This window comes from Sinohyriopsis cumingii, chromosome 19 (assembly GCF_028554795.1).
Source record: "Sinohyriopsis cumingii isolate HCF-2022 chromosome 19, ASM2855479v2, whole genome shotgun sequence".
Taxonomy (NCBI): domain Eukaryota; kingdom Metazoa; phylum Mollusca; class Bivalvia; order Unionida; family Unionidae; genus Sinohyriopsis; species Sinohyriopsis cumingii.
This window is the reverse complement of record NC_142979.1, coordinates 59,310,055-59,334,704: the sequence shown is the minus strand read 5'-3', so window position 1 is coordinate 59,334,704 and position 24,650 is coordinate 59,310,055. Positions and strand designations below refer to the sequence as shown.

Here is a 24,650-nt window from a genome sequence, read left to right as displayed (position 1 = left end):
CAATACCATAGTATAAAATGGTCAGCCTCATGGGAGACATAAATATCAAACGTTAGAAAATGGTACACTGACTATGTAACCTAAACTGGCAATTTACTTTTTAGCCTTAGTGCTGTTGGGATAATCAACAACTAATCCACCAGTGAAGCCAGCTTTCATGGACTGTTGTGTAATCAGCTCTAACTGAAAAAGGAAAAAAGACAAATCATGAAAGCAAAAAAGCCCGCTGCAAGTCAATGTTCATTTAGTACACCTAATTTTTCATGCATTACTTCGTCTGGGTTTACAAATAATCTTAGGCAAAATATACTTTATATTCTAAATGTTTTTGTAACCTTTACATTTACATATTTTGACTTAACTTGTGATCTGCAATATGTAGCAAAGATTGTCCTGGTATGTTATTAAACCACTTGCATACATACATGCATGCATACAAACATACATACACACACATGCAAAGATATAAACTTACATGCAATGCACCCAAAGGAAAAGGCAAAACTTGCCTCTGTACACATGTTCACCTTATGGAATCAGTTTCTGAACAAATATCATTCACCATATATCAATATTATTATTAAAGTCTACTATATATGACTGCTAATATCCTAGCAAAACTTATTCTGCACAGTGTTTTTTGTGCAATTTTGCTAACAAGCTTCTCCTTAGTTCTGTATGGATGAACATGACCAAATCCAGATGTCCTTGCTGCAAGCATAAAAAGTTATCACTAGAAAAAGGAGTACAAAAAATAACTATCTGGAGGGGGAGTTAACTCCCATTTCTCACATACATACAGATCTGCAGGTAACGTGAAATCATCAACAATAATTTAACTTACCTGGGAACTGTTTTCTGGGTATAACTGAAACACAGCTCTTGCTCCTCTTTTCTACAACACATGAAATATTTTCCAGATATAAAGAAATGCTGGCATGTACCTAATGAAATGGTACTGTACTGTTGATGTAAATGGTTTGTATAGATAACACATATAACAATATTTACTACAATGACCATATACACTTAAAAGTTGACTCCAACTTAAAGCTGCACAGACCCAGATCTGCCATCACATAATGCATGGGCAGAATTGGGTCTGTGCAGTTTGTTAGGAGTAATCAGAAGAACAAACAGAAACCCTGATCTGCTGGCACATTATGCAATTGCTGATCAGTGTCTATGTTGTTTTGCAGCTGGACCTAACTTATAAGTGAGTGTGTATGGTATTCTAGAATGCATTAATATTGAAGAAAGCAAATGGAGCATGCATCTGAATGAGAATCTGTCTGTCTCTTGAATATATATTTTTAAAATTTCCTTCATTTAGACCAAATAATAATGTGCACATGCCGAATATCATAGATTCAGACTATGTTGATGAGTGAATTTTTTTTGGCATGACAATTTTTCTATATTCCTGTTTTATGGCAAACTTTCTCTGAATACATATTGCATGTCAAACATATTTTCCACTGTTAACCATATAAAATGCATTAATTAAAAGTTCCAAAAATACTAGCATGATGCACCAACTGAAATACAGAATGAGTGAATCATTGTTTGTATGTGTGTGATTTAGATTTTTAACGTAGCTTTAACAATTTTGCAGTCATATCACTATGATGTCTGCAGTGTGACAGTTTATAGTGATGTCTAGCATGTAGCATGATGTCCAACCCAGTCACATTATCCTGACACCAGGCCGACCAGTCCTAACACTAACCTCTTAATGATGAGAGTGAACCATAGTAAAAATACAACAAAGAACAACCTACATATATCTTGGACCAAACAACTAATCATTTCATGAACTCCAACTTCATACTAAGCATAGTTTTAAAAGTCTGTCTCAATTTTGTAATAACAGCAGAGTTCAAGTGCAAGTCTACAGGACTTATTCAAAATATTTTGCACAAAAACACACTACCCATCACATTTCCTTGCATGCTTGTCCATATTAAAATTTACCAGACTGAGTGTATGAACTTTCTGACTTTTCCCTGACTTCCATTAAATCTGATAATTCCCTGACCTGTGGGAACACTGCTGAATGACATCACTTACTGACAATATGTTTTATGCAATACCACAATTATAAATGTTTTATTTCTTCTTCAGTTTTTCAAGTAACATTCTAGATTGTCCCAGTCATAAGAAAACCATGCCAGATCACCATAGTGATATCTGCAATTATTAATCATAATTCAATTGTCTGAGACCCTGATCATCTAATTACAAATCAAAGCCAATTGTTGTGGGGTTTAATGCCATTTTTCAGCACATGATAGGCTATACATGGCAGCCAGTATTAATGGTGGAGGAAGAACCCGTGAAAACCCCAGAAAGAACCACCAGCCCACAAGAAGCTACTGGCAAGCTTTCTCACATACCCACATTAGCCGAATCCGAGACTCAAAACCCACACAGACAGAGGTGAGATGGCAGTGATCCATAACAGAGAGCGCTTTAGACAACTTGGCCACTTGGGGCCCCTATTCAAAGCCAATAAAACGCTGGATGTTCTCACCAATATGCATAAAATCAGAGTCATCCAGGATCCTGATAATATGCTTTATCAAAATCTATACAAAATACAGCATCTAAATGGAAATGAATTCGGCCAATCCAATATCTGATCATGTCATTAAGACTGGAAATTCAACCAACCCGAAATCTGATCATGTGATTAAGATGGAAGTTCAATTAATCAGATATCAGATCACCTCGTGAAGATGTCTGAATGTCACTGAACTTTTCCTCCTTTAATTCTGGGAAAGATAAAGTCACAAAAATAACGAAGGCAAGAAATCCCTGCCTGCTATTACAGAAGGAACATAAAACAAAGAAATTATATAACAGTACTTCTCCAATGATAAAACCATGGGACACATTTAATAAATTTGCCAAAGTATGAGAAGTAATTTTTATCGGACAATAAGACTGTTAGTAGATATTTTCCATAATATTGTAACAACTGTAGTTAGCTAAATATGGATAAATATGGTACCTTTATGCATGAAGTGAAGCAAAAGCTATATATCACTCTTTTTACCTAACAATATTTCTTTAGAATAACATGCAGAACTTACCATGCATGCATAAAGTGTACTGAAAAACTTGTATAATCTCCTTGGAGGATGATGGTATGCTTTGTCCGCATTACAGAGCCACTGCAAAGCTGAAATACTGTTAAAAAGGTACCAGATTTAATTGTGCATAACATACATGCAGTTGCAGACCCTGATTTATTGTAGCATAATGTGCTATGAGATTAAGGTCTATGATGTTAACAATTACCGCATGTCTCAGTTTACACTGTTCACAGTTATATGAACTTATAGTTGAACAAATGTGGTACATTCTACTCTGGTTTATCTACAGCAAAAAATTGCTGTTCAAATTTCTATCTGTCTGATAAAGTCCAACAAGGCTTCAAATTAAAATGATTTGCAATGAAATGTTCCCACTCAAGATATAGTTACAGAGCCATAAACAAATAAAAGTCTGATAATTTAGTTTACTTCATAGTTACATAGAAAATAAAAGCATGTAAGTGCTTTGGTAATATTTCCTGTCACAAGAAATCAATTATGTGACTGCAAACTTAAGTCAACACTCTCCACTTCACTAACCCCAAAATACTGTATTACATACCTTATTACTCCATCAAATGTGCCAGGTCTGAATGGCATTCCATCTCCCATGTCTCCTAGTATCAGGTCCCCCTCCACATCCCTCTCCTGGGCAACACCTGAAACAGTATTACACACTTCAGTATTTCCAGGTGATACCCTACCCTCTCTTGGGTGCCTTCTTTAAATCTCCAAGAGTTCAATAAAGTGCATATGGCAACATTGTAGCTATTCACATGGCATTATACCATTATTTTCATTTGCAGTGTAAATATTATCTTAAATACACTATTGGAGTACATAAAAACACCCTCTTCAAGCAGATAAGGCGCCCTTAGAAGAAACTGGAATACACTTAAAAAGCCCAGAGAAGCAACCAGCACCCTGATTTAAACAAATGGTCTTTGGAACAACGCTAGTCTTGTTTCATTTTACCTCACTAGTCTTGTCTCATTTTACCTCACTTCTGTTTTCCAAACTTTAGGGAACAATTTATTTAAATTAATTCCATATTAAAAGTCCAGTTTTTCTGATATTGTTAACAGCAAGTATTTGTCGGAAAAACAAGACTGGACTATTCTGTTCAGCAAGTTCTCTTAATTTTTATTTAAACTGGCACTATCTTTCACACTGATTTTCTATGATATTTCACTTTTCAAAAATAGCAAATTACAATAAATAATTACCTCAGAGATTACATGTTAAATATTGCATGAAAAATGTATACCATGCCTAAGAATTTATGAAACTCTCACATATATTATTCTCTCAAATTTAAACAGCAGAAGACAAATAATATATAAAAATTATGCATAAAAATATACATAACTGGACTATAAATTATGAGAACATTTAGATTTCAAAAAGCAGAAATTTGTAATAAATGTATGGGGGGGTGGCTTAAACATGTTAAATAAGTGTGTTCATATAAATATTGTTATATTATAAACACAAGATAGTATGATCCAACTTTAGGCAGCAGTTTTTTTATATATTTTATTCAACATAACAAGTCAGAATGTATTATTTTATTCAATGTAACAAGTCAGAATGTATTAACTACTGTAGATTAAAACTCAATACAACTCATCTTTCTGTTAGAGTCACTACCCTACATTGAGAATAAAGTACTCAGTAATCATTATTCTACAGTGAGAATAAAGTTTTCTGTAATCATATACAATTCATAATAATGCTTTCTTTATAATTGTCATGTCTCCTGTTTACATATAAGGGCTGTTCCAGTAAAATATACATGGGACCCAGGGAAGACATTTTTAATGTAGAATAGTCACCCATAGATGCAATTTTGTATTGGTTTCATATGAACTCTTTGGGTAACTGGAGTACCCTAGCATATATTTTTTTTAAGTGCCTTATCTGGGTTCCATGTATTTTTAAACGGAATAGCCCAAAGATGGATTCAACCCATTGAGTTTGTTACTGCATAATTATCTCCTGTGTGCAATAGGTGCACTCCATGGCAACTTCCTGAATCCTGCATAATTCTGCACCAATTCAAAACAATTTGCAATAAAGGTAGTCAGTAGTGTATTGGAATTATGGGTCTGTGACTACTGTATTATATATGGTGTTCATACTTACATAGAATTGTATTATATGCAGTGTTCATATTTACACAGAAGAGTATCAGATGCAGTGTTCATACTCATGCAGAACCGTATTATATGCAGTGTTCATACTCATGCAGAACCGTATTATATGTAGTGTTAATACTTACACAGAACTGTATTATATGCATTGTTTATACTTACACAGAACTGCATTACATCCAGTGTTCATACACAGAATTGTATTATATGCAGTGTTCATATTTACACAGAAGAGTATTATATGCAGTGTTCATACTTATGCAGAACTGTATTATATGCAATGTTCATGCTTACACAGAACTGTATTATATGCATTGTTTATACTTACACAGAACTGCATTACATCCAGTGTTCATACTTATACAGAACTGTATTATATACAGTTTTCATACTTACACAGATTTATGGTGCATTCCATCCTTAGTGAATGCAAAGATGAATGCAAATGATACTTTGATATAGGCACCAGTTTACCACCACCCATGAACTAATGAACTGGGCAGAAATGGGAATATATCTTCAGAAAAATCAAGATCTGTTAATCTAACTGGGTGTCCATCATGTTTTGGACACTCCCATAACAGCAATGCTGACATATATGTCAAAAGATAATTTTCTATGTTGATAAAAATTTAACATGATTTTCAGATTAGTCTGAACAACAATACTGTCCAATTTCTAAGGAACCAGGCAAACAGTACTGTCCAATCTCTAAGGCACCAACCAACGAGTGAATATTTTTTTCAGCTATCTGAGGGCTGCAAATTTTTTGCAGCTATCTGAAGGCTGCACATTTTTTCAAAAATAACACAGCCCTGCCCCCAATTAAATGGTCAGTCCCTAACATGTTCAATGATGAACACAAATGGTACTTGCATTAACTTCAAAACCCTAGTGAGAGCAGTAAAGACTATCTGATTAAGATTGCATTCCACTGTCCATTGTGCTTGCAATTATATGAGTGTGGGCATTGTGTGGTGATGATATTTAACAATGCTAAATCAACCAACTATTTTTTGTTTGCAAGTGTATTTAATGATTCAAAGAAAACTGTTTTTCCATTAATATTTTATTCATATTTTAATTTACAGTCATTTTCAAGAAGTTTATACGGATAGATATCTTATTCTCAAATATATGACAATGCTTATCATGGGTCATTAGCACAGATCCCCACCTTCCTTTTGAGGGCTCTAAACATATTTTAAATCTACAAAAATAAAGCCACCACTGTCATAGAGGCTACGTAATGGTTAGCAAAGACATATGAAAAATAAGAATCAATACCTGACAGCAAGGACAAAAGTGGCTAAGGAATACAACAAAATTAACGTGGCTTATTAAGCCCTAAGCAATTTAGAAACATAAGAAAAGGAGTAGCTTACATAAATTAAGTGACAGAATATTTCCAAAATATAAAATTGTATGAAGTGCTCATGTTCTTCCCATCAATAATCTCCAGGAATGGGAAATGTGTGCATGGCTTATAACTTACTACAAAAGCAAATGTACACAAAATAATCAACCTACACTAATACGAGCTTCCTTGCTTTTTTCTGAAAATTTCCACACCACTATTGTCTTACCTTAGCACAGTACTGTAACGCATGTTATCATTTTCAAAAACGTGAACTCAAAATCATTATGATGTTAATGACAGTGACAAAAACAAAAAATCTGCTGCTGTAAAAACGGTCAGTACATCTGACTGGCTACAAATGTAGCAAACTGTCTTTCTTACCTAACATATGCGGACTTATATCGATTCCAATCCAGTAATGTCCCTGGTCTGTCAAACACTCCCCACTAAGGCCAGATCCACACCTGTAATTAAAACTACAGTAGATAAGTCCTTAGAAAAATGTACAGGCCTGGAAAGTGCATTTGTAACATACTAGCTCTGCCATGCTACAAACGCAGGTTTAATCCTCCATTCAAGTATGTGCATCACTGAGTATCTGCCAATCTAAGGTTGACTGTTTTCTCAATGTTCATAACTTTCTGCAATCTCTAACATTACTTTATGATGACATCAAAGTGAACACACAAGGAGTGCATTAGCAAAGTCAGTATTCCAGATAGATTTCTGAAAAGGGTAGGGTGCCAGTCCCTAAAACTAGGCTCAAAGTATGTGTGAAGTTCTAAATTTACAATCATGGTATAAAAACAAGACATATCCAGACATAAAAATTCACCAATTTAAAAACACCCTACAGATGCTTTCAATAAACTTTAGAAAATGTAACTCAAAAATAGTTGTAGAGACTCATACTACCACTGGATATTTAACTATTTTATGCATTGCATCAGGAGTAAGCAACAGTTAACATCCCCTCCTGAATAAGAACAATTCTTAAAAGTCTAATAGTGTTCCAAATGGGAGAATTCTTTATATTTTAAGGTAAATCCAGAAATCGAGTCCAAATCTGACTGAAGTGTCTGAAGAGATTTTTCAGGTTTCATTTTCCTCTTACATTACCATTTGTCTAAAACTAGCTGATGACTGATCTTGTTCCCTAAACCTGCTTCACTCCAAACACATCAGTGATTACTGGATGACGTATCTAATCTTAAAAAGCACATTCTCTTTATCAGTCTTGAAAATGAAAGCCCCTTTTCATCTGCAAAATAAATGTTTCTTTTCGTCAACGTTTAGGAAGTCACAAACTTAGAGTTTTGGTTTGGTTTGGTTTAGTTTTATCGGGTTTAATGCCATTTTTCAACAAATGATAGGATACATATGGCAAAAAATACATTTGGTAGGGGAAGAATCCAAGAAGAACCATGAAGCCACAGGAAGCTAGTGGCAAGTTTTTTCACATACCCAGAATGGTCAAGCTGAAACTCAGACGGAGGTGAGATGTGAGAGTGATCTTTAAAGGCAAGTACTTTAGTCCACTTGCCCACCTAGGGCTGCCACACAAATTTAGCATATACTGGCACATATAACATGAGTACTACAAACAGTGCTCATCTTATGACCTTTCATCTACAAATGACATTGACCTTTGACCCAGGGATTTGATTACTTAATTATACAGTGTGGAACTTGGAAAAGTCTCATAAAAAAAGTGACAGCCCGGATAGTCATGACCTTAAAACTGAGACTGACTATATGAGATAATGTCAAGATATACAAAGGTTGATGTTTCTTAGTTACGCTGTCATAAACTTGAACTTGATGCTGGAGACATGCCTACACCATGTGACTCACAATCAAGAAATGATACATGCTTGGGCAAAATTTCAATAAAATTCTTTCCAACCATTACAAAGTTATGGTTCAGAAAAACAACTGTATTATCTACATCTACTGATGCTTGCATTGTTCTAACAGATGCAAGTTCTTTTTCTCCAAAGATAACTAATACCGGCCTTGCTTCCATTTTTGGAGATGTATATGTTTTGAAAGTTGAGAAAAATACTAAAGACTGTTCTTGAAAAAGTAACTGAAGAAATTGAGAGCTACAAGGATGAGGAGTCCATTCCTCTTTCCCAGAACCCATTACAATGGTTACGAGATCATCAACATCAGTTTCCTGTGTTATCCGTTTATGCAAGAGAGATGCTCTGCATACCAGCAACATCTGTTCCTTCTGAAAGAGTCTTCAGTACTGCAGTAGGTATTGCCTCAAGCCAAAGGGCAGCAACCAGTGCAGAGAATATTGATATGCTACTATTTCTGAAGAAGAACTATACCTTAATGTCTGCTTTGTAAACACAATGAACTCTGGACTTTGATGGATTCACTTAAGTGGGCTAGGAAACATAAACAAGTTTCTCTAGAAAATATTAATCTGCTAATCCTTTGTTTCAAACACAGCTAAATAAGCTGACATCTTCCAATTTTTTCAAGTTGTAAAAGACTTTGTTGTATCTAGTCACATTATATATTCTGTGTTCTTTCTTTTATTGGAGAAATTTATAGTTTGACAGTGTTGCCAAGTTATAGATGAAAACAAATGGTTTACATCAGTAATCAAATTATATTATTAGTTTAATTTTGATAGTCAAAAAAATACTGTTTCTAGTCAGCCAAATTAGGATCTTCTTTATTTCTGCTCCCTGTTAAGTAATTAGTCTCCCAGGTTCAAACCAAGAAAGGTTTGGGATCACTGATATTATTAATTTACTATAGTATTCATTTTTCTAATTTATCAATGTGATAATTTGTGATTATGTGTAGTTTTTCTTGTGTTTATCCCTTGTCATGATTGTACTGCAAGAAATGAATCTTTAGATCATTTTGATTTGAAGACTTTCTAATCAGGCAAAATAATTCTATAACACTTTTCCAGTATTTTTATTTCTTGCGTGTAGAGGTTTTCACATGTTGATATATTTATTGTTTTCTAAACAAGTGATGTGATTATTACAGTTACTGGGTGTTTAGGTGGAATAAAAGCAATATGGTTTCATTTTGTTCTTCATATTTTATTAAATGCAAGGTAACTGCTTATTATTTCAGTATAAAATATGCAAAATCAATATTCAAGTCACAAGTGCTATCAATGACCAATACGTACTGATAGGTATCGCAATACAGACATGCCATATTGCAATACTCACTCCAATACCTTGCTATAAGAAATTCCAGAGGAAAATGCTGGAGTGAAGAGCTAATTAACCTTCTTTTCTTTGATCAATCAAACAACAGGTTTACTATTTGTAAAATTCATTATCTAAGATATAAAGTATCAAAGCAAGCTGCTAAAACTTTAACCTTTCACTACATGTTTTCCTTCATCAAATTTACTTGGCCTCTGTGTTTGAGTCACTGCTGTCCAATTTTACATTAAAACTATTTCCAGTCATATCTTTTTTTGAAGCATGAACTTTACAGTCAAATCTGACATGTATCATACCCAACATCCAAGATAAAACTGGGTGTATCCTCTGGTAATGTTAGCAGTTCTATGGCCCTCTCAGACAGCTGGGACTGGACCTCTATCATACGGGAGCTGTGAAGCAGATATGATCACATCTATTATTGTTATCATTACATGTATTGTTATTATTATTATTATTACTATTATTGCTGGAAACTGATTAGAAATTTAATAAAAGTTTATATACTGGTAAGCTCAGAATAAGATTTTCCTGATAATGGATATAATTCCTCTTATACTCTGTACAAAAAAATCTGTTCAAGAGACATAATATTTGATTTCAACATGATTTTTGTTTCCTTCTCTTGTCTGATAGAAAAGGAAATTTTCGTGGCCTTCTTTTGTCTTTTATTGTGAGTGAAATCAAGAGTTCACGGACTGCTTACTTTGACAGACAGAAAATTTAACAAATCTCTTTGTAACCAGAAGGACAAATAAATTGAGAAATCTCTATCTGCTCTTCCCACAAAACAACTGAATCTTGATTAGTCATTGGACTGTTAAAATAATGAAAATTAATAGAATAGTAATAGAATAGTGTCAACATGTTGATGGTGAGATCTGCATAGTTTTCAACCAGAAACCAACTAAATATTTCAAGCAATATTTTAATGAAAATCCCATATTAATGCCACCATTCAGAGGTAGCAATAACAAGATGTTTTAAATGGCTGCTGTGGTTAGAGCTCATATGTTCACTCAGATCCAGCTATATACTGCTACAATGGCTTTTTGGCAAAATCTCCATGTCAATAAGATGCTGACTCAGCCATAAAGATTTAGGGATGGCCCTCAAGGCAGCCATCTTGCTGGTTAGATCAGCAGCATTTAATTTAGGAATAACTATACTGCAACAAAGTGTTTCCTTAAATGTTGGTATGGCCATTCATTTAGAAGAAGGTGCTACAAGGTTTCAAATTTTTAGAAGTCACAATAGGAACAATTTTATTTAGGACCAGTTACATAAAGTGAGAATTGAAAACTTCATGCCAGTAATACATCCCTTCAAAAGGAATAGTGATGACTAGATTTTCATGATGGCCATCACTTTTCAGAAACATTTTATTTATGACTATCTTGACATCAAAAAAGTCTTTCAGTGAAAATGCCTTATTTATAGCACCATCTGTTCTGGGGAAGATGCGTAACAAGCTTTACAAGATGGTTAGCACTGTGGCCCATTTGTGGGGTTCATCAGCATCAATTTTGTTTAAGATCAAAGAAACAACATAAGAATTCTTTTAGTGAAAACCCCAAGCCACTGCAACTATTAAATTCTAGAAAAGTACATGTAATGATAACATGATTTTCAAAATGGCCAGCCTGGCCATGAAACTGGAGATTTTATTGACACTAGACTTTATAAGAAGTCTTACTGGATGTCTTTGGGACAATATTTTCATTCATGACTAACATCATAAAAAATCACTGGCTTGATATGATCATCCAATAAAGAGGTTGACGTGATAACCTGATCATTTGGGAAGTCTAACTGATGATTAATTCAGTCTTTATTGGTTTATGCATGCATTTCCACTGTATCAGCAGAATGCTGCTGGATTTAACCAGTTTCTTTGTAGGAGAACTCAGTATCTTATTCACCATACCCTATCTAGGACTACAGGTGTGAGCAGACTGATGCTTTTTGCTGAATTTTAACAGTCTTCCATCTGTAGCAATGGCTATCTTATTTGCTACAATGTCATACTGATTTGCACTATCCGCTACACTCTATTTGGGTGGTGTTCACATAAGTGTTGGAGGCATGAAAACTCTGAGCTGGTTTCACTTTAATGTCAGTCGTGGTAGAGACAGAATTTGTGAAAGATTTCTTCTCCACTTTGGTTTTGTTGGCTCAGGATTTGCCAGTTGCAGTCAGTGGAGCTGTTGCATCCATTGATTTTCTGGCCTCAGGAAACTGCATGCCTTACTCATTTCACACATGGGATCTCCTCATTTTTACTATGGGGGAAGAATATGAAGCATGAAAAACTGCCTCCCCAGAAACTCATGCAAGAGATTTTCATGGTGCAGGATGATCCATCATGACCCCTCTTTATGTAGCAGCCATCTTTGTGGTGGCCATATTTCTAAAGTTCTTCATAGGGTCAGGGACAAAAGGGTCCACTACGAAATCAAAAAACCTAGCTTGTAAACTGGCACAGCCTGAGCATTCAAATATAAGTTTTTGTGATAATCAAAACACCATACTGATTAGTTTAACATGTGCAACATTCCGAGACCTGAGATTTCAAGCATTTCAGTTTTACTGCAGCCATCTATGGGTTAGGTTAGGGTTTTTGTTGCTGAAAAATAAAACTGATAAAAACTTCATATAATTTTGACACACACTTAGTACATAAAGCATGTTTATTCTGAAACACCATTAAATTGTGCAAAGCTCTCACTAGAGCATAATAACCTTTTTCTTTCATTATTATTATTATTATCTTAATGTTCACACATGGGGTTTCCTGATTTCACCTTCATTGCTGATAACCAAGGGTATTTCACTACTGGTTCTGAAATGTTATTGAGAGCCCTAATCTATTCAAAATAAATGCAACTTATCTTACACTACTGCAAGAACTGCTTAGAATTATATATTTTACTACAGTGTATTTACAAACATGCACTAACAGACTTAAAAGCATACAGTAAAATTCACACTAAATGAATTAGGACCACACCCGAAGCCAGTTATAACTTACTTAGATGTGTACTTCCTTGCTTCATCTTCATTGTAAAACTGAAAAATTCAGAACCTTAGAATGATATTCTGACTCTAGATTTATCAAACAGCTTGCTTTCTTTGCAATATATCTAAAACAAAGCTTGTCACAGTCTATTCTTAGTAACACTGAATTTCAATTCAATATACACAAGAAGGAGGGCTTGAGATGACAATTATGACTACCTAGACCAGCCTGCAGGATGCACTGAAAGCTGCCTCAAAATTAAAATTATTGTTCTTGTCTTCCTTTTCAAAAATTTGGGCTAGTTACATACAAGTTTACAAACCTAACAAATATATTTAATTAAGTTTACTAAACCAACAATGATATTCAGCTACCTGGACTAGCTTCGCATAAGAAATGTTATTGTCTCATGCTTAGTATTTGTTGGGTTTATCAGCACTTCAGCAAAATCCTGGCAATATAATAGCGATTAAATGTACTGTTCCAAAAATGACAAGTAAAAAATGCAAAAATTTTTGAAAAATATTCTTCCAAAATAAAGTTAAAAAGATAGATTTTTTGACATAGCGGCTATAGGGACCCTGACAAGTCAATACTAAAAACTACAATAGTTTGCAATTAATTAATAGTGGCTACAAAGAAAATATTTATTTTGGTACGAAACTACAACTGTGCAATGTTTGGTTAAATATTGTCAAGTAAAAATCTATTAGTCTTTCTTTTTTAAGTATCAGTGGCCTTTCTCAGTGACAGATTGACATCATCTGTAATAATCTGAAAAGGGCATCAGGTCAGGATGCTGTGAATTTTAACGAAACTCAGAGAAGTGTTTTGAGAATTAATTTAAGTGGGTTTTTGGCCTTAAAGACTTGCATGCTAAAAACTCTAAATTGCTTTGCTGATGTAATATTAAACATGCCAGCAGAAAGTAAACTTAATTATATACCAACTTATATAAATGGCTGATTCTATCCTTCATATTTGAGACAAAACTTTTGTGCATTTCATGGTTGCTGTAGTACTCACCTACCCTGAGAGTTTTGTACCCCACCATTTCCAATGTTACCACTGGCCACAGCCATGATTTTTGCACCCATTTAATATGCAAGTGAAGTGCAATTAATGGAATACTGCAGTCTCATTGGTCAACCAAAATTACATACAGCACTAACTGATAACCTCATTTTTGATCAACCAACGAGTGTAGTGTTCCATTCAATGTGTTGTTCTTGCATAATATGTGAGCACAATTATGGTGATGTCATACAGTAATGTTGGACAACAAGCTGACATTCCTTAAAAGTTAGAGTTAGAGTAGTAAAGTCAATTTATTACGGGTATACAGGTTCAAATTTCCTAACTTGTATGATAGTATTATTTGTACTAAATATTCATTCTGCTGTTGTTGTTGTTGTTGTTGTTGTAGGGTTTAATGCCATTTTCCAGCACACGATAGGCTATACATGGTGGCCAGTATTAATGGTGGAGGAAGAACCCGAGAAAACCCCTGGAAAGAACCACCGACCCACAAGAAGCTACTGGCAAGCTTTCTCACATACCCACATTGGCCGAATCCAAGACTCGAACCTACGCAGACAGAGATGAGACAGCAGTGATCGGTAACGGACAGCGCTTTAGACCACTCGGCCACCCATTCATTCTGCCCAGTATTATCAAGCATTCACCTGTAGAATCCAGCAACAGCACTTTCAGTTCTGTTTGGTGTATATTTGTAATTCTCTACAATTAATCCTATATACAGTGTCTTGATTTCTTTCATAGGAATCCAGAAAAACTGTAGATAAATGAGAATTAAACACTAGGTCACTATGCGAGTGTGTCTGCTATGCACGAGTGCATATACCACTGACACAGTAACATCATGTTTGGGTGATGTGCGCTTAGTCATGATGGAATATGGACTGCTGCTTGCAGGTAAGGCAATGGATGCAGTTTACTCAGACATGGTTTCAAATCTCCATAGAGATGAATTAAAAATTATCTAACATGTATGATAGTGTGTGTGTGTGTGTGTATATATATATATATATATATATATATATATATATATATATATATATATATATATATATATATATATATATTGGCAATAATACAAACCCTTTTGAGGGTAAGAATAATATAAATAAAGCAATTACATTCCTGAATGCAACATTATCAACATGCCTCTATGGGATGCCAACAATGTGGGAATCCTTAATTTCTGGCCTCCAGTTCCACTGATGACACAATCTGAACAGAGATAGACAGCACTGATTGTTATGGCACTAAGACATGCCACCATTGTCCAACACACATATCCAGATTGCTGTTTTACACTGAAGGACTATATTCTGCCACTGATCCTGAATGAATCATATCCCATCTCAAGTCTTTGAAAGTAATGACCTGGTCATATTACAATCATACTGAGGATTATTTAAAAACATTGCAAATTTCAAGCCAAGCCTTGTTCTGTCAGCAAAAACTTTTGTAATCTCAACAAAAAATGTTGTAAATGGAAATTAAAATGTTAAACAGATGCTACTTTTAGTAGGTGGAGCAGCCTATCAAAAGATGAATAGTTTCACAGGTAAAAATAAATATCATTATATCAGTTTTACATTATATGCTAAACAGTCCACAATAATACTCTATAAACAGAAATGTCTTAACCAAAGACAAGTTTAGTTCATATTTAGATGACATTTAGCATGGCAGCAATTTGATTAACATTTAAAAAGAATATGTAAACATTATTATTATTATTATTATTGTTGTTGTTTTTAGTTCTGTCGCAATACAAATAATTTCTAAATATAGGTGTAACTGTCTGATAAATATTTAAGTTATGATTATTATAATTATTTCTTTATTTCAAAATTAGTTTAGAATATTATTTCTATATTTGCATTCAATATTCCCCTGCTAAAAAAGATTCATCTAAATATTTTAATTATTACTTCCATTCTGCATGCAAATTTATATAGTTCTTTCTTCTATAATATTTTAAATAATAATAATAATAATAATAATAATAATAATAATGTCTCAGTGATGTGCTCTTTTAAACATAATCAAAGCACTGACATATTAAATGCCAATTATGAATTTTTTTAAAAATCACAAAACCATTTGCTTAATTCAGAATGCATTATTTTTTAATGTGCTGCATGTAATAAAGAATTTAGAAAATTTGTATTTACATTACATGGCTCTGAGAATTTTGTCACTGTAGTTTCATCCCCTTCATTTTTAATTTACTGGTTACAGTGGCTAGTATCTTGTACAGTATATACAAAACAGATGTACAAACTTTCATTTTTACCTGTTCAAGCATATAAATTAGAATAATGCACCTTACAATGTATATTTGGCAGTTCCAACATTATAAGTACTGTGTTCCTATCAATGGAGCTGCTGGGTGTGATTCACATATTGTCAGAAAGTTCGAAGATACAGCATCAGGCATGGGGATCAATTACAGGTGCTCAATTTTGATTAGAGGTTGTTTGGCACTGATGATTACAATTATGATAACACTTTATTTGAAAACCATGATTATAATTATGATTACAGGAGGATGATTACGACTATGATTGCTTTGTATTTGCTGGTTATCTTTTTTTGTTCTGGGCAGACATTATGCACTATATAACTGAAAAACAAACAATTTTAACTGTAAGTAAATACTTATTGACCATTATTTACTTACAAATTAATATGCAAATAATGTAATAGTCAAAATTCATGATCTAATATTCGTGCAAACTTTTATTATTATTCTTACACAACGACTCTAGTGGCCTAGTGGTAGAGCATCCACCTCAGATGCGGGAATTCATGGGTTCGAACCCCAGCCAAGTCATACCAAAGACTTACAAAACTGGTACTAACAGCTGCCTTGATTGGCACTCAGCATTAAGAGGTTAGTGTTAGGACTGGTCGGCCTGGTGTCGGGATAATGTGACTGGGTAGAACATCATGCCACATGTCTGCAGCATGATGCCCCAGTGCTAAACATCCCTATAAACTGTCACACTGCAGACATTGTAGCGATATGACTGAAAAACTGTTAAAGTTACGTTAAAAATCTAAATCACACACACATTACTCTTACAATTATTAAGAAAATAATTACTACGGTTTGGGTTGTAATCATGATTACACTATCTGATTACACTGCCATTTAAGGATGATTATGATTACAATTACAATTATTGAGCTTCTGAAATTAATGATCACAATTAGGATTACAGATCACAATGTATTTGATTGTAATCAATTACAATTACAACCGTAATCAGGCCAATGCGTGTAATGCATATGGAACAAACATTTGTGGATTATGGATTCCACACTCATTCCGATGGATATGGATAGAAGGGCAAGGGAATATGTGTCCACTGTGAGTAGTGATGTCATCAATCTGGTGGATTTCATCCAAGTGTAATGGAAATCCACTTAATTTAGTGCAGGGGTATCAAACATGCAGCCCATGGGCCACATGTGGCCTGCCAAGCCATATCCTGAGGCCCACAAAATGATTGGTGTCACAGGGTGTCATGTGAGATAACAAATGTGGTACAGCCCTTGGGCCATCGAAAATGCTCTCATGTGGCCTTCACGATGGTTTGAGTTTGAGACCCCTGCTCTAGTGGAAGTCCATCATAGATTTACAGCACCCCTCACTGATTCTACTATATTCATTTCACAATAAACTGATGGAAGAAACATGGCAAGTGTCAATTTCACAACATTTTCTGTACAAACTATACAGTGATAAAATTTCTTGTGGTTTTTATCAGTGACCTAGATAAGGATATATAAAGATGAACATATGTAACAAGAAAAAAATATGAGGTTTTAAACTTCTTGGACATATTCCCACCCATGTCAATGACAAAACATATCTCAGAATAACTGACTGCCTAGCAACAATATACATCTCTGCTGATTGATTACATGTATATGTACCTGTTAGCATATACAGAACAGGAAATTTACCTACTGTTCTACATCAAGCAATAACTTCTCAATAAATGATATTTTATGAAAGGGCTTTGTGCACTGGTTATTATCATATATTTCCTTTCATTGCCATTCCATTTCCAAGACCCACACGTTAAAGAAACTTTTGAAAGCAGTAATACAAAACTCGAAAAGAGATTACAAATGAATACCCTACATATTTATAAATGCACAATCAAGAACACTGGAACAGTATGGCATGTATGTCATAATTTGTTCCAAAGTTTATTCTACAAACCTAACATGACATCATATATGAAAAAAATACTAACAAGCCATGCTATGAAAATGTCTTCTGTACCTTTACCCTTAAACTTTTAACAAAATATTGTTTATGAGAGAGTATAACAATTTTTTTAATCATGGAATTGTTTGCACTGTACTGATTGTTGTGCTTCCTCAATGGCCATTCATGCTACGAACAAAGTGACTTCAATATTAAAAAAAAGTTACTTTCTGCGCCACAATTTTCAAGAATCTACATGCATTACCAGGTACTGGCTGAGGAATCTCATTCTAACTCTGAAGTCAGCCACTTCTCCCATTAGCACTGCATCCTGCCTCGAGTCAACAACAGTCAGTCAGTGGCCATATATGCCATGAACAAAGTGATTACAAAGAAAAATATTTACTTTCTGCACCACACTGTTGTAAATCTACAGGTAGTGGTCAAGGAGTGACAGTCTTACTTTAAAGTCCACCACTATGCTTAGCAGTCTAGCATCCTGCCCAAAATCAACAAGAGTTAGTCAAGACCAGCATTTACCAGCTACTTTTCAATGGCGTGCTTGACTGTTTCAAAATGTAAATTAACTGTTGAATGAAAATATCACAAAACCACACACAGAGGTCATGCTACCAGGCTAAGTTGGCAACAAAGTCACATGAAAAATGTAAACTTTGCCTCGTTCTGTTAGGTAAGCGCAAACAATTTCACCCTGTCATAGTTTAGATGTGCAATGAGTGACAGTAGTTTATGCTTTTGAGATGTTCCCTCAATGTTGTTACAAAACTATGCTCTTAGAATAAGTAACAGAAAATAGTAAAAAGCGACAGGCTTTGTAAAAATTTTAATTTTATGAATGTGATGGAAGCCAGGAATACTGAAATCTGTTAAAAGGATAATAAGAATCTTGAACAAAACGAGGCTATCTTAACACTTCTACAATATTAACATATTTGTATTCCTTTCATTAAAGAAACATAATTCACCATAATCTGATTTTGACATTCCCAGCTTCTATCACATTCCAGGCAACTGAAATGTAGACCAACAGAACCTGAAAACAGGCCTATTTGCTTGTGTGAAAATTTAAATTTATTAGAAAAACATCAGAGTAAGTAAAATCTGACCAGAACACTATGCTTTTAATTTGTAAAAAGGTGTTGATATGGGCTGCCAAGTGTCTGAGATATTCCTAAAAATTTGACTTCTTATTATGATGTTAGCCTACACCATAACACGCTACACAGTGCCATTATTTAGGCAGTAAGCCCTCAATCCACAAAACATAAACATCAGGGATGATATCTTATACTGTAGGACTAGACCGAAGTAAAAGTCAAACAAGTAATGAAGGCATTCAACACTATTTCAGTAATGGGTGTCATTTTTTAGAATCTGATCCTAGATACCTTTAAGTAGAAAATATTCACTTCATTTAGATTCTTATACATCCACATTCATTTTGCTGGTCATTATTTAGATGCCCCAATGGCATATTGCAAAATCAATGTTAAAGTGCATAGACATTTCTGGACAAAATGAACCTAAAGGTATGATCCAGTACACTCACAACTGAATGTCACGTGCTGTGATGTCAAAATGAAAGCTATGCATATTGATAACAAATTTATACTACCCTATATTGTGACAATTTAACTTGACCTTACACTTCTCTGGACCCAAGTTTAGCATATGAACACCATTGTAAAGGACCGTAGAGATAAAAAAAAAAAATTGTCTGGAAGTTTCTTGATAACAGTTTAGGTGCAGAGCATTCAATAATCAGGAATAAACAGACTTGGGTTAAGAAAATTAGTGTTAAATTTTTAAAAGAATGACCCATGTGACTTTTACTATAGTGAGGTACGATGCATAATGGATAGGAGGCAGACTAAAAAGGAAACTCTGACTAGCACTAGTGAGTGTGTATTTGTGTGTGATTTGGATTTTTGACATAGCTCAGAGATCTCAGAAATGCTTAATTATGCATATTTGGATGACAATTTTTGATCTGGGATGCAGAAAATCACTGAGGCGGGAGTCCTCCATACACATGTAAAAGGTGTGCATCAAAGTTCAAAGACTTGCCAGTCCTGCTTCAGCCACCTGCTTTGTGGAAAAATGTGTTGATCAATTAGCTGTGCTGATATTTACAATGACAGAATTCAGTAACTGAAAGACCCCTTGATGTACATACATGTTGCCATTTTATAAGAGTACATAAAAAAGAACATGATGCAAAAGCTGGGCGGCAAGTTCAAAGGCAAAAATGTACTGATATTTACAGTGATTGAATTAAGAGGCAGAAAGACCCAGATATGTACATGTGGTCATTTATACAAGTACATCAAATAAACAACTTTAGCTTTCGTTATTGTGTTCATTTCTGAATGTAGCAGAATAAGCAGTGCATGTGACCACAGAATCAAGACATGTTGAGACAAAATGCCATTTGTAAGTGGGTGACAAGTCGCCTAAAAATGTAAACTTTGCCTTCTTCTGATAGGAAAGCAAAAATGACTTCGCCCTGTGATTATTTAAGAGGTACACTGACTGACCTTACCATATTTTTTTCAAATGCCCCTCATCTTATCCCGGTTAGTTCTAGTGTCGTAGCGAAAAGTATTCATCAAGGCATCATTAGCTAGGCCTAGTTTTTATATCAATTACGTTAACAAACAAACTCTTGCCCACTCACAAGCATTATGTTTTGATAGCTGATTGACCATTAACCCTTTTCAGAGTAAGTTAGCAAGGATCAATTTCCTGCATGATATCCTTTGATGATAAAACATATAAACTTGTGTTTTAAGATCAGAATCGGCAATCTGGATATTTATTAACTGCCTCTTATACACTATTTTGTCATAAAATTAGTTTGTAATTGTAAGTGAACCAGTAGGTCTAACGCAAAATAATGGCGGACTTCGCTAAGTCTGGCATGTACCAGTTTATTACATTGTCTGTTTTCTTAAATCATCGGGCAAATATATTCAGAAAAAATATACAAATCATTGAAACCAAAGCCTAGGTATTATTTTATTAAAGATTTAACTTTAAAATGCAAATTATGTAGGTCAGAAACATATGGGACAATGCTATGTTGTGGAATTCGCGAGATGTGCTTTAAGGTCTGTTTTCTGACCTGACACGTATTTGCAAAAATACGTGAAAAAACAGCAAATCAGATACTATTTGCCTAAAATTACTACTAGTACATATACAAATAAGTAAACCAAAAATCTGCGATCCTGTCAATGGACTGTTGTAATGAAGCTATATTATAGTGAGTGATTACATTACGAAAACCTCTCTATCAAAAAATAGATGCACTCAAGTCTGTGTTGATTCTGTAGGAAAGAAGGGACTGCAACTTTTGATGGTGGGACTCCTATTTTTACCAAAATGGGAGTCCTGGACTCCTAGTTTTAAAATCCCAGCGAGACCTCTGGTAGCTTTAACAATTTTTCAGTCAGATCGCTACGATGTCTGCAGTGTGGCAGTTTATAGTAATGCCTAGTGATGTCGCAGACATGTAGCATGATGTCTCACCCAGTCATATTATCCGGACACCAGGCCGACCAGTCCTAACACTAACCTCTTAATACTGAGCGCCAAGCAAGGCAGCTGTTAGTACCATTTTTATAAGTCTTTGGTATGACTCGGCTGGGGATTGAAACCCACGACCTCCCGCATCCGAAGCGGACGCTCTAACCACTAGGCCACCTTAGCGGTCGACTAACACTATTGATATTGTACCCCTGTTTATTCATGTCAGTATTGTCTTTCATATCCTTAGTATAATCAAATGGCGGGAGAGGGGTAAACGTTTCCACGTCCTTTGCATTACTAAACATTTTCACAGCACCCTTAATTTCATAACGCCGAAAATAGGTTACACTATGGGAATGCTACCAAAACGCCACTTATACTGTATTGTTTATTTTTTAAAAAAGCACCTTTAAAGATACATTGCTTTTAAAGACATTTGTTTCTATTTAAGAAGCTTCGAAATTGTCTATATAATGTATATTAATGCAGCTAAAACCCATTACAATTTCTGGAGGGGCTTGCTTCTCTGGCCTTCCGGAAGCCATGCTGTCTGCTATCAAACCATACGGCAGAAATAATAATGTAAAGTAACATTTCATAGATAGTTTCGTAATGGAATGCATCACTAGAAATAATATTAATTCGTATTACTCATCTAACAATAAAATAATTTTTGGAGATTTACGCTTTTTTATTTCATATCTTGAAAATATTTAATTTTGTTAATACTAATCGTTGTCCATGAATATAATCGATCTGCAATGGTTGGTGGATAGAGAGGTGTTAGTTGCACAAAGAGTGTACAATGTAAGAGGTAGAGAATGTTGAATTGAAATGGAAACACAATAGGATGTGTTACAACAAAACACCACTTTTTAGCTATGTTGAGTTGTCAGCCATCTAGGTCAAAACTGAACATCAAACAGTGCTCAAATCTCTATCAGCAGCTGTCAAGCCACCGTTGCAACAGGTGTGTGAAAGCACCAAGGTCAAACGACAACCCAATGGCCTTAAATTATTCAAGTCGGCTATTCCATGTTAGATTTGGTACGTACAGTGTTCATAAAAACCCTTTTAGTTACATAGCTGATACTACTTCATTAACTGAATCAGAACGTGGTACACGTCGACATGGAAAGCACTTTTCGAGCACAGGTCTTCCAGGTTCAAGCTTGGGTTGTGTTGGCATTCCCCTGTTGAGGACTTGTTTTTTTTATCAAGAGCAAAACTTGACACACGTGCAGTTTAGAAAGTATTCTATGACCCAAGGAAAAACAAGTCATTATGATGCCCTAGGTCTTCCAACACATTCAACACAAGCACAGATAAAAAATGCATTCTTCAAACTCTCAAAACTGTATCATCCAGATGTGAATCATAGCAAAGAAGCAGTGTTAAAATTTCATGATATCTTAGAAGCATATGAAGTTTTAGGAAATGTGCGCAAAAGGCGAATGTACGATGAAGGAATTCAAAATCCAGATGACCCAAGATACAAGCACACTGACAGTCATGATTATACAAATGGCTTCCGCTCGAGTGAGAAATTTGGAAGACAGCGTTATGAGGCTCCACCAACAGGAAGGAGTAACATTTATAATTTTGATGAATTTTATAGGCAACATTATGGAGAGTCGTTACGAAGAGATAGAGCGAATAAGGACAGGATGGAACAGAGAAAGAAAGAAAATGACACTTCTGATAAATCAGCTGGTGATACTCTGAATGGAATGTTGTTTGCAATTGTTTTTATGGCTACACTTGCCCTAGTTCTGGAACTGGCTGAGAGATATAAAGACTATGAACAGGAACAACAAAGTAAATTAAAGGGAAAGAGTAAATAATAGTAACATCTACTTATATATTGAAGAAAATATTTTATTTTAATTTATCACTCCTATGTCTGATGTTTTGAACCTAGCTGCTCGATGGGCATATCTGTTTTTTAAATAATGATAAAGTAAAACCTTTTAATTTTTATATATGTAGGATTACTTTTTCAGGGGTGGGATCCAGCTGCTGGTTACTTAAAGCTATAATTTTTGCAGGTATCTAAAGATGCTTTCTAAGTGCAAAAAAGAATGCCTGAATAAAGGTCACAGTACATAAGTCATACAAAGATATTTCCCTCTTTTCTTTATGTTTCCCTGTTATGAAAAGTTCATCTTTTATAGAGCAAGAATGCCAGATTTCTGTATTGAAACACAATTTAAAAGGGAAGAAATCAAACTGGCAAAATAATCCAGTTAGATGCAGTTCAAGATGTGACTTGAATATCAAGAGCTAGTTGATGTGCATCAGGCACAAATACAGCTGCCACAACATTATTCCTGTGGTTGTAGAATCTGTTATTAAAGGTTCAGGTGTTTTTTCATATGCCACTGATTTCAGCCTTAGGCAGTTTATGGGCTGACAACAACTAATGACATTCATCACAACTAGATCATCTTTATTTTGGTATATTATATGCATGCAACACCATCTTTAAATGATGCAGTGATTTCATTTTCTTTAATTTTATTTTGTATGAAATCAGGAGTTCATAGTATGTTTACTTAAGCCGAAAGAGAATTTAACAAATTTCTTTGTAGCCAGAAGAACAGGTAAAGATTAAAAATGTACTAGTCCTACTTAATCTCCAACTGCTCTTGCCACAAAACAGACTGGCAACAACTGAAACTATACTAGACATTGGAAGGTTATGTAACAAGCTTTACAAGATGGTAAGCAGTGTGGCTCTTTTGTTGGTCTGATCAGTACCATTTTCATTAGGACCAGGCAGATATAAAAATTCATTTAGTGAAAACCCCAGGTCTCTATCACTTCTAGAGAATTAACATTAACCTGATTTGCAGACTGACCATGAAATGGAGATTTGATTAACACAGTTTTCTTTCAGAACTACTAGACATTATAAGATTTCTTAATGGATATTTGTGGGGAAACATTTTCATTCCTGACCAACAACTTACTGGATGTCTGTGGTGCAACATTTTCATTCA

The 24,650-nt window shown here is 34.6% G+C and overlaps 2 protein-coding genes across 2 annotated transcripts in view; one reads left to right on the top strand and one right to left on the bottom strand.

Moving 5' to 3' along the window:
- The window catches only part of LOC149775787 (18S rRNA (guanine-N(7))-methyltransferase-like), a 35,005-nt gene extending 12,784 nt beyond the window's left edge, over positions 1–22,221 (bottom strand). The window contains exons 1-8 of the mRNA XM_089942943.1: positions 22,152–22,221; positions 12,852–12,889; positions 10,117–10,212; positions 6,993–7,075; positions 3,661–3,757; positions 3,096–3,192; positions 845–895; positions 98–183 (exon numbers count right to left, since the gene is read on the bottom strand). Coding sequence (XP_089799069.1) covers positions 98–183; positions 845–895; positions 3,096–3,192; positions 3,661–3,757; positions 6,993–7,075; positions 10,117–10,212; positions 12,852–12,889; positions 22,152–22,193 — 590 coding nt within the window. The 5' untranslated portion in view covers positions 22,194–22,221. The remainder of the gene's footprint in view (positions 1–97; positions 184–844; positions 896–3,095; positions 3,193–3,660; positions 3,758–6,992; positions 7,076–10,116; positions 10,213–12,851; positions 12,890–22,151) is intronic.
- A 178-nt stretch (positions 22,222–22,399) lies between these two features.
- Positions 22,400–23,767, top strand: LOC149775786 (uncharacterized). Its single transcript, XM_089943684.1, has one exon. The coding sequence runs from the start codon at positions 22,530–22,532 to the stop codon at positions 23,490–23,492; it is 963 nt and encodes a 320-aa protein (XP_089799810.1). The 5' UTR covers positions 22,400–22,529; the 3' UTR covers positions 23,493–23,767.
- The last annotated feature ends 883 nt before the right edge of the window (positions 23,768–24,650 follow it).